The following is a 16,432-nucleotide window of genomic DNA, read 5'->3' as shown; positions in this document are numbered from 1 at the left end:
TGGCTCAGCTAGTTGTAAGTAAGCTTTAAACTAGCATAATCCTCACCTCCGGCCTGACATAGAATGAACAATGTCCTAGCTATCATAACAGTAAGTTTCAGTTTTATTAATGTCTTGGAGGCAGGGATTATCCCACCCACGGATTATTCATCCGGACAACCCTTAATGTGACTATAAAGTAAAGATTTTGATTTTCAAGTATAAACTATACAGTGGTGATGAGTAACAAACAGAGGTTACTGATACATACCATGTGTATTGTAACATCTGTAAATAATACTTGACATCCTGATAATCTTCTAGATCAATTAAGGGTTTAGTCGACTGATATTGTCTCTCTCGTTCTCAGGAGCAGAGAATGGAAAGTCGGATTCCTAGAAACAGAGCTGTGGCGTGACTCGCGTGACTAAAGAGGAGTTAGTGACAGAGGCAACTATGTTGTGAATACTAGCCTCTGATTGGACACTTTCTGGATTCAGGGACTGTGGACATCATTTGTTTTGATCATTCTCAGTGTTCCATGGGAAATGCAGTTTTGCTTGATGAATAAAAAGGGCTGATGGTGACTAAAGTGGAGAAAGATGAAGCATAATCCTCACCTCCGAGTCCGTAATAGAATTGAAACTTTCTGTCACGATAGCTAGGAACTTTTTCATTCACCCATAAAAGGCGTTTGACGTTAACATATGTTTTATAATGAATAAATTGGGCCTACTGTCTTTGTCGTAACTATTCATAATATATGGAATAAAGTACCCCATGCTGTGAATTATACGGATATTGTAAGTGTCAATGAGGAATTGCATAACCATACAGAGGAACAAGGTTGAAGGTAGAGTTCCTTTAGAAGGTTATGGAACTCTGAAGTGATTTGCAATATCCTTATCATGTATGGCACGGTGTAACTTTATCCCATATAATGCATGGTCACACCATCAACTTTCCCACAAACCACCTAAAATCTTGGTCTGTAAGCTGTATCATATGAAAAAAAGAGCATGTTTTCAAACAAGAAGAATACAAATCAAACCTCTAGGGCAAAGTTAAACACATCAAAAACCTGTTAGATATGTGTTGTAAAAAGATATTAGAAACAGTACAATACAAGTCAGTTTAAAAAAAAAAGCTGCAGTAGTTGGGAATATGAAGAAGCATGCAGAAAGATTTGAACTTTTTGTTAATTACGTGCAAAACATAAACGTTCTTTCTGCTATCACTATCACTGTAAACTAGAAAACTAGAGCAAAAAAAAGAAAGGCAATGATTCATTTTCGTTGCTTTAAACAGCTGATATGTGACCTGACCTGCCTTTCACCTTGGCTGCTGGCTCTGGAAGCAACACTGTGATGTCACAACTCGACTGTAATCACTTATTATAGTTGAGTTCTGACGTCTTTTCTTTATCATTGGTGACGGGGTGCGTCACAAGTCACTGAATAAAAGGAAATTAGAGCTGGAAGCTTATGAAGGGATTACAGTATCTCGTGTAGTATAATCAGATCATAACCATGGTATTTGAAATAACTTTTCCCAATCACACCTACAGCCTTTATCAAGGGCTTGCCATCATAACTGACACAGACCCTCTGTACTAAACATAAGCTTTGACGTGAGGCAAAAATCATGTATACAGCAATAAAATTACAAATATCTTCATAATTACAGCTGTCAAAACTACATAAATTCGCTATGAGGGCTTAATAATTATTAGAGCATTGGAATATTGGGAGCCCCATTGAAAACAATGGAGTGCTCTGGGCTTCTAATGGCTGGTAGAAGCCAAGAGCATCAACATTCCAATGTTTTACAAAGGCTTCACAGAGCCAGAGGGGCTTTCAACCCACTCAGGCTTCATGTGGCCATTGATGGCAAATTAGAACATTCTTCCCTCTAGGGGCGGAATGTTCCAATAGCCTTTGAGCCCTCCATAGCGGGCTCTACCTGCCATTAAGTGTGCCTTTAATGCTAAGGCAGGCTATAAAACTATATTAGAACATTGGAATGTTCGGAGCTCTACTGAAGACAATGGAGTATATTAATCTAATGGCTGGTATAAGCCCCGAGCTCCAACTTTCCAATGTTTGTCTTCATGTTTCTCCCTTTCTAATTTAGAACATTCTACCCTCAGTAGGTAGAACGTTCTAATAACCTTATAGCCTATCTACCTTGGGATATACCGGTTGTTAAAGGCCCTCTCCCTCATTATTGGCCCTCACCTATGGCTCAGGTCTATAACTCGAGATCAGGGCCTTTAACAACCGATATAGCCTTTGGCATCCAGACAATACGGCCATAGTAAAATGCGACCGTTTCTCCACGGTTTGTTATAGTGGGTCATTAACATCAAAACCCTAACCTACTAGATGGTTATCTGTGATTTTATGTAACAAAATACCTGTCTATTGGCTTAAGCACAGTGCAATAACAATTTACCCTTGGAAGCCAATTGTCTAACCATACCTTTTCAGGCCTATATCGTTTATTATTGGTTTGTCACCATAAAAACTCAGGTCTACAGTAGTTTACGTTTTCCCGCAAGAATATCATCAGGCATGCAGTCATAAAATTACATATATATGCACAATTACAAATGGCAAAGGTCTCCTAAGAGGGGCTACTAAGGATTATCACAGTGAAAACCCTTTATTTCTATGCTTGTCAAAGGGGGAAGCGCAATCAAAGCACTTGTTTTCGGTGAGAGCACACACATCTGCCCAATCAAATGCTGTACTCAAGACAACCAACATGAGCTGCACATACATCTGCCCAATCAAATGCTGTACTCGAGACAACCAACATGAGCTGAAACGCCTCTCACTTGACTTCTAAAAGGTATTTTTATGTTATCATTTAAGGTAATACAAAAGCTGCGCTGTCAGACCAGACACAAAAAGGAAGGTCCTTGGATAACAATATCTATCTGGTTGGCCCAGAAAGGAGTCAAGGGACACATTAATAATTATGCAAAAAGTTTAGAGCTTTTTTTTGTGAACATATTTATATGATTTTAATCTTACCTGTCCTAAAAAAAAGATTCCTCCTCCGACAACTGAAGCTGATATTGCGGTTCCAAATACAGCGAAGAGAGTGATAGAACCTATATTTTGAAAGAAATTACCCTGTAAAGAGAAGCAAAACACATTGAGGCTATGGAACATACTAACATATCTGAAACAAGCACAAATTTGAACTTATGACAGATTTTACATCGCCACCATCTGGCCTACCCTGCATGGTTGCTCCTTTATCCACACTAAATATGAACTCATTTGTAATGCTGGACTGACTTCTGGTGTGCACCCCAGCAGCAAACTGCTGCCTGCGCTGTTGCAATTTACCACCTATTTATGCATCATACATCTTCAGCGCTTTGGAAAACGTCCATCCATGTTCTTGCAGGCCACACATATCAGCAGTGACCTGTGTAAAGCGATCCACTGCGCTCTGGGGCGAACCTTATCAAATCTTTATACAAATAATGAATACAAGAAACCTAACAAACAAATCACAAAGAGATTTCCGTACACATTAACTATTTACTGACACATTTTGGAATAGCGCGAGGACAAAGTTTTGCTTAATATCTGGGAGAATTTAACATTGTTAGATCTATGCTGTAGACTCGCAGATTTCTAAGTTCGTCAATTCAAGAAAAATTAAATAGCATCCAAATAGAAACTTAAAACAAGAGCTATTGGCATTGGTAATGTGTTTTTGCCATGTTGTACACAAGTGTGGCTGCCGTTCAGCATTGCTAAAAATTAGTTGCGTGAAGTGTCGTAGAGTTGAGTAGAGTTCAGTGTTTCAGTTGCAGAAAGTGTCAAATAGTGCAGTGGCGTGGTGTGGATTGGCGCAGAGTGGAGGGGCGCAGAGTGGAGGGGCGCAGAGTGGAGGGGCGCAGAGTGAAGGGGCCATAGTGAAGGGGCGCAGAGTGAAGGGGCGCAGAGTGGGGGGGCGTAGAGTGGGGGGGCGCAGAGTGGGGCGGGGTGGAATTAGGTAGGAATAGGGTGGAGTGGAATAGGGTGGAGTGGGCTGGAGTGAATTGAGGTGGTGGGGTGGATTGGACTGGAGACGATAGGGGTGGATTGGATTGGGGTATAGTGGAGTGGGTTGGAGTGGAGTGGGTGGGCTGGATGGGTTGGGGTGGATTGAATGGGGTGAGGTGCTTTGGATTGGGGTGGACTGAGTGGGGTGAAATACATTGGTTTGGGGTGAGGTGGATTGGGCTGGGGTATAGTGGGTTGGATTAGAGTAGGGTGGTTTGGAGTGGGGTGAATTAGAGTAAAGTGGAGGGGTGAATTGAACTGGACTGAAGGGGATGGATTGGAGTGGGGTGGGGTGTAGTGGATTGGACTCAAGTGGGGTGGATTGGATTAGACTGAGGTGGGTGGATTGGATTGTGGTGGGCTGGATGGATTGTATTGAGTGGGGTGGTCTGAACAGAGGTGGGGTGGATTGGATTGGGGTGGATTGGAGTGGGTGGACTGGATGGGGTTGATTGGAGTGGGGTGGAATGAAGTGGAGTTGATTGGGGTGCTTTGGAGTGGGGGAAATTGTTTTAGAGTGGGGCAGATTGTTTTGGATTGGATCGGGGCACACTTGAGTGTGGAAGATTGGACTTTGTAAGATTGTTTTGTAGTGGAGTGAGTCCGATTATTTTGGACTGGAGTGGGGTGAATTGGACTGGGGCAGATTGGAGTGGGGTGATTTGGGAGGATTGGAGGGGGATGGGTTGAAGTGGATTGGACCAGGGTGAGTTGTTTGTATTGGAATGGGGTGGACTGGATTGGTCTGGGGGACTAGATTGGGGTTGATATGCGTGGATTGGAATGGGGCGGAGTGGGATGGATTGGGGTGTACTGCATGGTGTGTTAAAGCATCATTTCAGAAATTAAAGATAAAAAAAAAACAATGTCACTTTGTAATAAAATAATCATCATCTTCTGAGAACAGTACTTACGATCAAAAACAAAAGAAAACATGAGGGCAAAGTGGGAAAAGAAGACTTGGCAAAATGAAAGAAAGTTAGCTGCAGAAAACAAATCTTTGAAACCCGTGTCTAACAAAATGAATGTGTCAGTCTGTAATGCAACTGGTGCTCAAGTAAAGCGCTCTGATACTTTAGTGTCGAGTTAGCGCTAAATAAAACTGAAGAAAAAAAAATACTATCATGCACATTTTTTTTCTGGTTCAGTGTTTTTTGTGCTTAAAAGTGAATGGAGGTATCGGTTGATATCATGGTAAAACGAGCTCAAAGGTAAACTGTCCATTATTCAGACAATTAAGATATTCAATTCACTCCTAGAGTAAGGTCACATTTTACCATAAATCTAAGCTAATTCTTTGTTAGGCTGATATATCTTTGCCGAATTTTGCCTTTTGTTTAGAAATTTCATGCTGCACGCTTTTGGTCTTTCATTTTCGAAAGCCGTCATTACAGAAAGGATTACTTTGCAGCAGTATAAAATGCAGGCCTAGAATAAAATATAAATAAAAAGACCAAGCCACAGCCATTTGACTGTTTCCAGTCCTTAGTAAAGCAGTCAAGTGACTCCTGCTGTGCCTTCAGTGAAGGATTAAAGCTATTAAAAATGATGTGCTGTTTCTTATACAGAAACAAGATGATGGATGAAATGCTCGAAATAATCTCAGCCACTGGCAATCGCCCAGGCTACATCCTATCCATAGTTTTTCGTCTACGTGAGTTTGGACCCAAACAGATGCAAATCAGTTTTCACCCTGCTCCTCAGGGGAACAGTGCAGCCTGAAGTGCCAGGCCAGGTGGCACGGTGGGCAAAAAACAATGAACTGAGCGGCTACAAGTAATTACCAGTGGCTAAGATTGATTCAAGCATTACATCTATCACCTTGTTGTTTTTGAATTTGACATCCTAAGTGTGCCAGGTATGCCCAGAGGTGGGTCCCAAGCACACTGTTCCACTGGAACCAAGGTATACCTGGCTGAAGAGCCCATAAAGAAGGTGAAACGGGTCCTGGGTTGTTTGTATTGCGGTTCTGGAAGGACCTAGCCTGGCAGTTCAGGCTGGACTGGTCCCATGAGGAACAGGGCCAGGGAAGATTTACATATAGTTGGGTCCGCACTGTGATGCAAAGTGGGCTAACGAAGATTGATTGGGATGCAGCCCAAGCGATTGCTAGAGGCTGTGATTAATTCAAGCGTTCCTTTTATTACCTTGTAGCTTTTGCTATGTTTTATGACAATTGTAAACGCCAATATCACACACGCACAATTCTTATATGGACAGAAACTAAAGACAGTCACAGCTACATAAAAAAATGATTAATGCTACTGCTTTGAAAGAGAAGGTGTGGATCAATGTCCAAACTTAGACATCAATTGATTATTGACTTATTGATGGTGCACTATACAATTATTCTCCCTAGAGGATATAAAAATGTACTCACCAACTGAAGCTAAAACTTGAATTAGATTTTTTTTTTTATATAACCACATTTATTTATTTTGTGAGAGACCAACAAGAGATAACAATACCAGCTGTTTGTACAATTATTAGTGCAAGGCAAAGACGAGAGAATGTTACGCCAGCATACATGAGCTGACAGGCAAGGAGAAGACAACGTCGCACCCATCCCAGGCCTCGGTTGCTCATTGAAAACATCAGTCTTCTACCACCCGACCCATTTGCCCCACATTCTACGAAACTTCTTCGGGCATCCGCTTGCCTCATACAGGGGCCGTTCCTGTGCAGCGCACCAATCCACCCCCCTGCGCCTACATGGTGGGAGCAGCCGAGTTCAACCAGTTGGCCGCAATGTCCCATTTGGCCACCATCATCGCCGTGTTGAGAAACAGTTTTTCAGCTCTGGAACCATCCATCCCCTCGGTGATACCCAGAAACACATTTATTGGGTTAAGGGGAACCTCCCAGCCCAGGACCTCAGTGAGCTCCCCTGTAACTGACTCCCAGTAGCACATGATTGCGGAGCAAAGCCATACCATGTGATAAAAGTCAGCTTGTGGGTGGTTGCAGCGGGGACAGGAGGCATCGGGTCAAAGCCCAACGCGGTGGAAACGCAGCGGCGTGAGATAGGCAGCGTGAATATAGTATACTTGAATAGGCAAAGCCTTGCTGAGGCTGTGACCATTTTGGGAGCCATCAATGCGTCCCTCCAATCGGCATCATCCAGGGATCCAAGCCAACCCTCCCATCTGTCCCTGAGTTGGGATAGTGTGTTGGGGGTGTTATTTGTCATGACCTGGGCCTCGGGCAGGCTATATTCAGGTAGGGAGGTGGTCTCTGAGATATGAGAGTGGAGGGCATGGCGTATCTGCAGGTAACGGTAAAACTGGGAAGTGTGGAGGGAGTACCGGGTCTGCAAATCTTGAAAGGTATGTATGTGGTTCCCACCCCATATATCCCCAGTTGTGAAATTCCAATGAGATCCCATGCTCTAAAACCAGAGAGGTTGGCGACCTCCCGGAGCCATGTGCCGCACCACAATGGGGTATATTGGGTCAATTGTCCGGCTAGTGGGTGTGGCGCAGAGAAGCCCGCCAGGCCAGAAGCACCCCGCGCGTGACCTCAGGCAGAGTTTGAGAAATGGTGCTCCCATACAGCATCCCCTGAATGTTAGACTGACTCGGGGTGTGTAGCTCCAAGCGGTATGCCGGGTCAGACCAGCCACCATTTAACCAATTGTGCATGGTGAGGAGCCGAGTCGCTAAATAATAAAGGTATAGATTCGTCATCCCCAGGCCGACGTCAAAGGGTGGGATCCAGCACTGGGCGAGAGCCAGCCTAGGCCTCCGACCTCCCCACCAGAACTTGGTGGACACGCTGTCCATCTCCCGGAACCACGACGTGAGAAGGAGAGGTGCGTATTCTGAAGCATGTAAAGGAATCTGGGCAGAAACATCATTTTAAATAGAGCTATTCTGCCCATAGGGTTCAATGGCAGCGCTTCCCATTTGAGGAGGTCAGCACGAACCTATTTCGCTAGCTGGGTTACATTGAGGGACCAAGCAAGGTCGGGGAGGAGTGCAACCCAGATCCCCAGGTATTTGAAGGACTGACGCCAAAGAGGTATTGACAACTGCCAATCAAAGCACTCTCTCTCGAGGTGAAGAGGGACCAGAACGGATTTGGCCGAGTACAACCGAAGGCCAGAGGTTCGTTCGAAAAGACTCAGGGCCCGGAGGCATTGGGGCCTGACTGAGCCGGATCTGCTAAGAATAGCAAAACGTCATCGGCGTAGAGGGCGATCTTATCTTCTTCCAAGCCGTGCCATCTCCTTCCTGTGAGGAGCTGGTCAGATCGGATAAGACAGGCGAAAAGAAGGGGCGAGAGGTGTGATTCTTGCCTCGTGCCTCTTCTGATAGGAAAGGGGCGTAACAGAGCCCCATTGACTAGCACCTAGGCCTGTGGTTTACAATATAGCGTCTTGACCAGGTTGCGGAAGTTGGCTCCAAAATCCCAATAACGCCTCTAAGTATCGCCAATCCACCAAGTCGAATGCTTTCTCAAAGTTCACAAGAAGAAGAGATAAGTAGGGGGTCAGCTGTTGTCGATTCGCTAGAGCAAGGAGGAGACGTCTAAGGCAGTGTCTGATTCCCCGGGAGGGCATAAATCCGCACTGGTCCGGGTGGACCAGTTTGGCCAGGTACGGTAGTATGCGGTTGGCTAGGACAGAGGTGAATATTTTGAGCTCCAAATTAATGAGGGAGATGGGGCGGTAGTCAGGGCAATGCTTCGAGGGAGGCTGAGACTAAGGAAACCGTTCCCTGATTCATGGTAAAATAATGGCGACGCTCGTCTCCCACTTGATCCCTGAATTCCTGGTCATGGAGAAACCAGGCATTTAACCGCCAGATCAGGCGCAAGGGTTCAGGGAGGTTGCCCATCCGCATTGCCACTGGGGAGTGGTACGATAAACCTCTGGGGAGGATGGTGATAGCCTGAATTGCTCAACTGTCCAGGGCCGGCAGGAAAACATAATCTAATCGTGCATGCGTGTGATGGGAAGCCAATGTGTGGGTGTAGAGTCGAGTTGTTGGGTGCCAAAGTCTCCAAGCATCCCCGAGACCTAGAGTAGCAGCCCAGTTCAACAGGTGGCTGGATTGAGCAATTCTGGAGGTGGAAGGGGCTTTAGCGGTGTCAAGGTCGGGGTCCATTAATGCGTTAAAATCCTCCCCAATGATTGTCATCCCCGGGGGCAGGGCAGCAACCAGTGTGGTGAGTCGCTGAAGTGTGGAGGTCAGTAGGTAGGGGGGGGAGGAGTATACAGCGAGCAGGTTCAGAGGCCGGTCCCCAAGGCTCCCCTCCAAGATGACAAAGCAGCCCTTAGGATCATGAGTTGCCTTACACATCACGAATGGAAGTGCGCGGCGCACCAGGACAGCCACCCCTCTCGATCCCCGATTAAAGCCGGAGTGCCAGACTCCGCCATAACCATATCGTGCCAGGAAAGGGCAGTGATTATCTACCAGGTGGGTCTCTTGGAGCAGCAGTATGTCTATAGTGTGACGTTGGGCTTATCGCAGGGCTGCTGTGCGCTTGACCTTATCCAGCAGGCCATTACCATTCCAGGACATTATGTGAAGCGACGCCGTCCCGGTATAGTTGTCAGACATGGGGAAAGCGGGCAAAGGATCCGACACCCAACATGGCTGGCGGGCGAGGTGGTGCACTTGCGCGAGGAAGTGGGTGCAATTCTACAATGCTGGGCTTTGCGCGCTCGTTTTGCAGCTGGAAAGGAATGCTGGTACAATAAACAAATGAAACAACCAAGACAAACTGGGACAACAGTCCCCCCTCGACCCAACCCCCTCCCCCCCAAACTTCAGGAACAAAAGCATATGTCGCCCTAACAGTGGAGAACTAAGAGAGAAACAAACTAGAGCGCTTGGGAATGGGGAATCGTGGAGGACCCCCCCTCATAGTAGGATGTTCGTGGCTGTGCCCATCGGAGATAGTTAGTAGTAAGCTGAAGTGGAGACCTGGCTGCGGAGCTGGTTGCAGCCGGAAGATAGAGATGGGCTCAAGCAGGTCCTGTATGAAGTGTCGGGCTGCGAGAGGGTCTGAGTAGCCCGAGGAACCAGACCACCACACGGGAAGGAGTTCTGCAGAGAGCGTCCCAGGCGTCGGTTGACAAAAGGGGCCCAATGGTGAGTCTGAACGGGCTCTCCTTTGGCCTTGCCGCCTGCGTGAGCGGGAGGCGGGGGGCTGGGATGTCTCGGCAGGTACCTCCAGCACCAATTGTGGGTGACGGATTCCAGGCGTTGAGCCTTAAGGGGCGCTCCTCAGTCACCCATGTCCATGCCTCCTCAGAGGTGTCAAAGAAAAGGGTTCTGTTTGAAAACACAACTCGTAGGCAGGCCGGGAAGTGGAGCCTGTCTTGTATGCTGAGAGCGCGCATCTTCTGCTTGACTTCCCCAAACGAGCGGCGCTGGCTCTGGACCTCACGAGTATAGTCGGGGAAGATCATGATCGTCTGGCCTTCATACCTGAGGTGTTGTTGCTTATGGGCCTCGGCCAGTACAGAGTCTCGATCCTTAAAGTTAAGGATCCGCATGATGATCGGTCTGTGGGGTGCTCCCAGTGGCGGTTTGGGCACAAGTGAGCGGTGCGCCCGCTCGATCACGCACCATGGGGAGAGGGAGCCCTCGGGCATGAATGACCACAACCAGCGCTCCATGAAGCCGCCCGGCCCTGCACCGAACCTTCCGGAAATCCCACCAAGCACAGGTTGTTGCAACGGGATCTGTTTTCGGCATTCTGGGCCGTCGGTGAAGCTTCTGGGTGTGAGACTTGGGGCGAGCGAGCGACCTGATCTTTGAGTTGCTGGACCTCGTCCTCCACGGAGGATATACGAGATTCGGTTTCTTTAATCTGGGCTGTGGCATTACGAAGATCTTGCCGGATAAGAGTCACATCGACCCGAACTTCAGTAATCTTGCCCTCCACCGAAGATTGCGAGGCATGAGTAGCCTGGAGGATAGTGGACAGGTCGCAGTGGAGGGGGTGTGTTTGTCCGCAGTCCCCCCAGAGTCCGTGGTAGTGAACCGGTCCATTTTAGTCTGGGTGGCAGGGGTTTTTGATGCTTTGTAACTACCCTTGGCCGCCGCCCAAGCAAGGCAGGAGGACTAAACGTTTCTCTGGTGATCGGGCAGGAAGAAGGAAGAACGGAGGAGGAGGATCAAGAGAGAGGGGGGACAGGCCCGTGCCGGTCCGCGCCCCGCCACCCGACTGACGGCCGATGCTCTCCCCCAGCAGGTCCACCCATGTTCTCGGGTGAGAATTCAGGCATGCGGGGTCTCACAGGTGGGCCGGGATCATCGCCAGGACCGGGGCACAAGGGCCGGCTCAAGAGACAGGACATGGTACATCCTCCAGGATGCACAGGGAGTGGGCCAGCCAGGGGTTGGGGAGGAAACAAGAAGACTCTTCACGCCCCGCCACCCGATGTGGTGGCCGAAACTCCCCCAGGAGACCTCTGTCCACCCCCGGCTGCTGGGTCCACAACGGCCCCAAATAAAGGAAGCGGTCCTCCAGATCTTCACCGCTGTTCGAGTCAACAGCCAAGGTGCCCTCCGCACGCCGCCGGGGAGGGGGGCGTGTGTTATAGGGCCGCCTCACTCTGCATCCAACGATCCAGGACCATCGCCGCCAACCAGAGGGGCGCAGGGTACCCCGCACACTCGGGATCTCAGGACACAATGGGGGGTGTAAGAATACGGTCCCCTGCCGCTCGAACCAACGGCCGAAACCCCACCACCCAGGGTCATGGCCAAGCACGGCAGTAGGCCGGAGTCAGCGGACACCCCAGTTCCTCACCCCCACAGCCCGCTGTTAGGGCAGTGAGGCAGTCTTGTGTAAGGTCTTGCAGCCACTCCTGGCACTCAGTCTCCTCCCGGGAGGGGGCCCGAGTCAGGCACGGGCCTCTATAGCACCAATCCGGTCCCCTGCGTACTGTCGCGGGGGTGGAAGGATCACACACCCCCTCCGCCGCTGTCCGACTGACAGCCGAGCTCACCTCAGACGCCGCGGCACCCGGCGCCAGCCACCAGCCACAGGCCCAGATTTCAGGCCTGGCACTCGGCCAGGAATTTGTGCGGGCTTCACCAAGTCGGAGAACCAGAGGAGCGCCGGGGAAAAGGCACCTCTCCCCTCCGCCACCCGATCGCACGCCTCAGCACACCCGCACCTCGGGGTCTGCCTCAGGATATGCAGCGGGCCAGGCCTCTCCAGGCCACCCTCAACGCCTCCAGGCCAGCCAGGCACGTTCTGTCGCCAAAAGGGGGTCAGCACCGCAGATTTCAGCCGGGGTGGAGCCAACAGCCCCCGGGGTCCTCCCCTCTCTGCACCACACTGGGAGTAGCCCCACAGTTCAGGGCCTTAGGACGAACCAGGAGATTGCCCCGACGGGGCCGCCATCTTGGGATCGCCGTGAGGCAGGACTCCCCAGCATGGGCTGCCTCTGGGACATGGAAGCCACCCACACCGCCTCCAGGAAGGGCTCCGGGGTCCAGGACAGTCAGGCAGTTAGATTTCAGGGTAAGCACTCTAAGATGGTGGCGAATTAAGTAGCGGATGACGGAGGGGTCCGGAGCACTTCTAAATTGCGACCGCCATCTTGACGCTCCCGGCCACACCCACGAATTTCATTATTTTTAAGCAAACTGCTCAGGTAAAGGACGTCATATAGGCATACTTTCAAACTCTGTGGACCACTTACCAACCTTTGTGTTTTAACCTTTTACTGACTTTGGAAATTTGAAAACCAAACATGCATGTTGGTTGTATGTGCCTGTACTGTATCATTGATAATTAAGCTACAGCTGAATTGACATTTCAATAAACGTGGCTTCTAGGGCCATGGGTGTAGCCAGTCACCATGTTGAGTTATAAGAACTGCCGGACAGCTCACAAACCCTCCTATGGTCTATACTCACTAGATACAAGTGCTGGAGGAGTGACAGAACCTGTCAGCACTCACCAGTGTTTTAGGTAGGGGTGGGCAGAACTCACGGAATTTGCGGAGTTACATTAAAAACTCTGCGAGATTCCACAGAGTTACGCCAACGGGCAGAAATAGGCATGCTGCTCTGCTGGCATTGTGGAGCGCATTCCACGCTGAAAAATCAGTGCAAATGGCACCTCGCGGCGCAACTATTTAAGTTCATTTTGCTGCTCCTCGAGTAGATTTTCTTTAGAAGGCGGCTAGATCTCTCTATCGGAAGAACAAGTTACTTACCTTCGGTAATGCTCTTTTGGTAGAAACTGTCTAGCCACAGATTCCTCATTTTTCCTCTCATTCGCCCTGTTCTGTGATTGGAAATGATTCCAAGTCTAGGAATCTGCACATTGGTCACAATCAATTTTCTCCCAGGGCTCTGTGTTTGCGGGGCAGACCACTCCAAAACCAACTGACGTCAGTGCACAGGGGTGGCACCAATATAGGATATGCACATCATTTCAGGACCTGACCAGCACTGGTGTAGAGCCACACAGCTCCACCTGATGGAATGCCGAGTTACTGCTGAAAACTTGTCGTATCCAGTCTAATGCACAGGGAATATTCGAAAGGAGAGAAATTTGGGGCTAGAAAAGTGAATGTATTAAGCTTGACAGTCTTTTTCAATATATTGCTCCACCTATCAGTAAATGGACAAAAGGAAAGCAAAATTTTAAAGCTATTTATGAAGACCAACCCCACAATTATTAAACAGAAACAAAATGGAACTAGGTGGGAGCAAAACTGAACTATCAAATTCTCAGGACTCATGGACAAATATATGGAAATTAACTAATACTGCTCCACCATATCCAAATGTAAATTTTGACTTGTGCACAACTCCTTATGGATTTCCAGAAGCTTTTCAATGTGGGTATGATCTGTAGGAATAACTGCTGTAACTGTAATGAAGCAACCAGAGATACTGAACACATTCTTTATTGCAAACTTACACATGTGTTTTAGAAAGATATTGAGCTGACTAGCAATAACATTTTCAAACTAATCATCACCTAAAACTTTATTAATGTATCTATTGGAGTCTTAATCCCCTACTGACCTGCAAATACCGGGTGCTATCCCTTCTTGATATACTGAGAAACTTGGGTATCAAGTAAATTTTGTGAATTAAAAAGCTCTAAAAAGTATTCTATCACATATGGTGGGACTGGGTTTGCTTCACAAGGAGCAAAGACAACACAGTTTTCACTAAAGCCTTTGGTCTAAACTCCGCAAGACAGCTTTGGTCTAAGCTTGCTCTCAATTTATCAAAGTGGAAGCCCACTTAAATCTAATACTAGAAGAAACTAGCTATTCAAACTCAGCTTGTATGCAATTGTTTTATCCAAGTCAGACTAACCTTTTTCTACAGATGGATAGGCAAAGCTTCCACAGTTTCAACTCTTTCTCCATGTACACCATAAGCTTCTCACTTCTCTTCATATATCCTTTTTTTCATTATGTTGACTCTTGTCTTACACGGGTCACTGATTCTCCTTTGTCAGTAACTAAAACCCTTACTAGCAAACGTATTCCACGTGGCAGACCAACACCCACACATCTAATGTACATTCTAATTATAACTAGTCTTAACTGTAATACCTGATGAAATTATTGTGATGCCCATGTTATGATTCCTTGCTTTTTACCTTTATATACTTCAATATTGGAGCTAAATAAACAAACAAAAAACAAGTTTGGCAAAACCAATAGTTCCCACCTATGTTACTGAGGCACAAAAGTACTGGGTATGTCAAAACGTATACTTTTTTGTTTTTGCCATTGTTTATGGCAAACAAAAAGTTTGCAATATAGCAACCATGGTTATGCGCATAAGCACAGTGGTTTTTGTTATTGTTCTTTCTGCTTTATGAATAACCATTACGGGGAGGAGTTCATGCATGCAATATCCATGTATGGTGACTGTTTTGCAATGCTTAGTAATACATCTTAAGCTAACACATTACACAATGACCAACGCATATGCGCACGCAATGAAGGCCATCATGAATTTGTTTAAAAAAATGGCCACCTGACACTTTATTAGTGGTGGCCGGCAGCGTTGGGGGTGAGTGGGAGTGGAAGCAGACGTTATGTGTCATAGGTTGAAGATTTCCTATTAAACAGAGGCATGAAACTTGTGAAGAAGGCAACCTAAGAATCTTTCCTTGAAAAGCGCATTATTCAGTGGCGCTGAACAAAAATACAGTTTACTATGCACCCCCCACTTGTAGTGAAGTTGTGCAATGAATACGATGAACAGCGGGCATCATCTCATTATGGGGTTGGGGTCTTCTTTGTGCTCATAGACAAGTAGCAGAGAAAAGATCAGGGGGGAGTCTGAAAATTAGAGGATTCTGTTTGGCAGGCACAAAAAGCCATTTTCCAGCCCGGTCAGCACCCATGAGCAGCGGAAAGTGAAAATGTAACTTTTTTCTGGAATTCAAGATCAGTTCCATCACTTGGCAACATAAACGTTTAGAGAATACAATCCAGAAAAGGATAGCTGCCTAGATACGTGAAGTGTGATTATTAGCAGATATTAACACCCGCATCAAAAATTAAACACCATCTCCACATCCATACTACTCACTAGGAGCCCATTATAGTCACATAATCCATATTTGAAAGTTTGCTTCCTTTCCCAGGATATATTTTATTTAACAAAAATGAACTGCACCATGTCACTATATCAGCTGTTAACCAATTATGTTGTCTGTCTAATGGTTGGACAACTATCTGATTCTAATTTAAGCTAAGTAAACAGAAGTCTTAGCCACAGGACCAGCCAAAAAGACTCAAACAAGGAACTAAGAAACCTAACCCTAACTGAGTGAGTTAAAATCACTCCTTCGACACCAGAAGTAAATTACATCATGTATCAACGCACCAAGACTAAGTCCAGGATCTTGGCTAATGTGGCCTCTAAAGGCTTCAAGAAATTTTAAAATGGAAAAAATGGGAACAAGGGAAAATTAGGCAGCCCAATAGTATTCAAAAGATCCCAATGAAGAAAAACCTTCAGAACCACAGAACAAATCACTTTCTGGAGAACCTAACAGACGTACACTTGAAAGGAATAAATACAAAACGCACATCTTCAAAGCCAAATTCACCTTCATAAGAACAGACACAGACCAAACCAAAAACAAATGAACAAAGCTATTTCAATTGATAAAGCCTTTTACTGCGCTACCCTCGTTTTGGAACATACAAACTTCCAAAGTAAAAGTAGGTAGCACTCAACTTTCTTCCTTGAGAAAGTGAAATAGATCAAACATTCCCCAGTCCAAAAAACCAAATGTTCACATCCATAAACAATTACAAAGAAATCCAAGTCATCCTGGGCCTTGTTTTCAGAAATAATCCACACATATCAATCCCATTTCCAAGACAAAACTAATTTCATTTCTCTGAACTCATTCATCTCTTCTCT

The 16,432-nt window shown here is 46.8% G+C and overlaps 1 protein-coding gene across 1 annotated transcript in view; it reads right to left on the bottom strand.

Annotated features, from left to right (window-relative positions):
• Positions 1-16,432, bottom strand: part of SLC9A8 (solute carrier family 9 member A8) — a 489,369-nt gene that overhangs the window by 233,255 nt on the left and 239,682 nt on the right. The window contains exon 6 of the mRNA XM_085619441.1: positions 3,018-3,119. Within this exon, the coding sequence (XP_085475567.1) occupies positions 3,018-3,119 (102 nt within the window). The remainder of the gene's footprint in view (positions 1-3,017; positions 3,120-16,432) is intronic.

This window comes from Triturus cristatus, chromosome 7 (genome assembly GCF_964204655.1).
Source record: "Triturus cristatus chromosome 7, aTriCri1.1, whole genome shotgun sequence".
In the NCBI taxonomy this organism is placed as follows: domain Eukaryota; kingdom Metazoa; phylum Chordata; class Amphibia; order Caudata; family Salamandridae; genus Triturus; species Triturus cristatus.
This window is presented reverse-complemented; position numbering and strand designations above follow the sequence as displayed.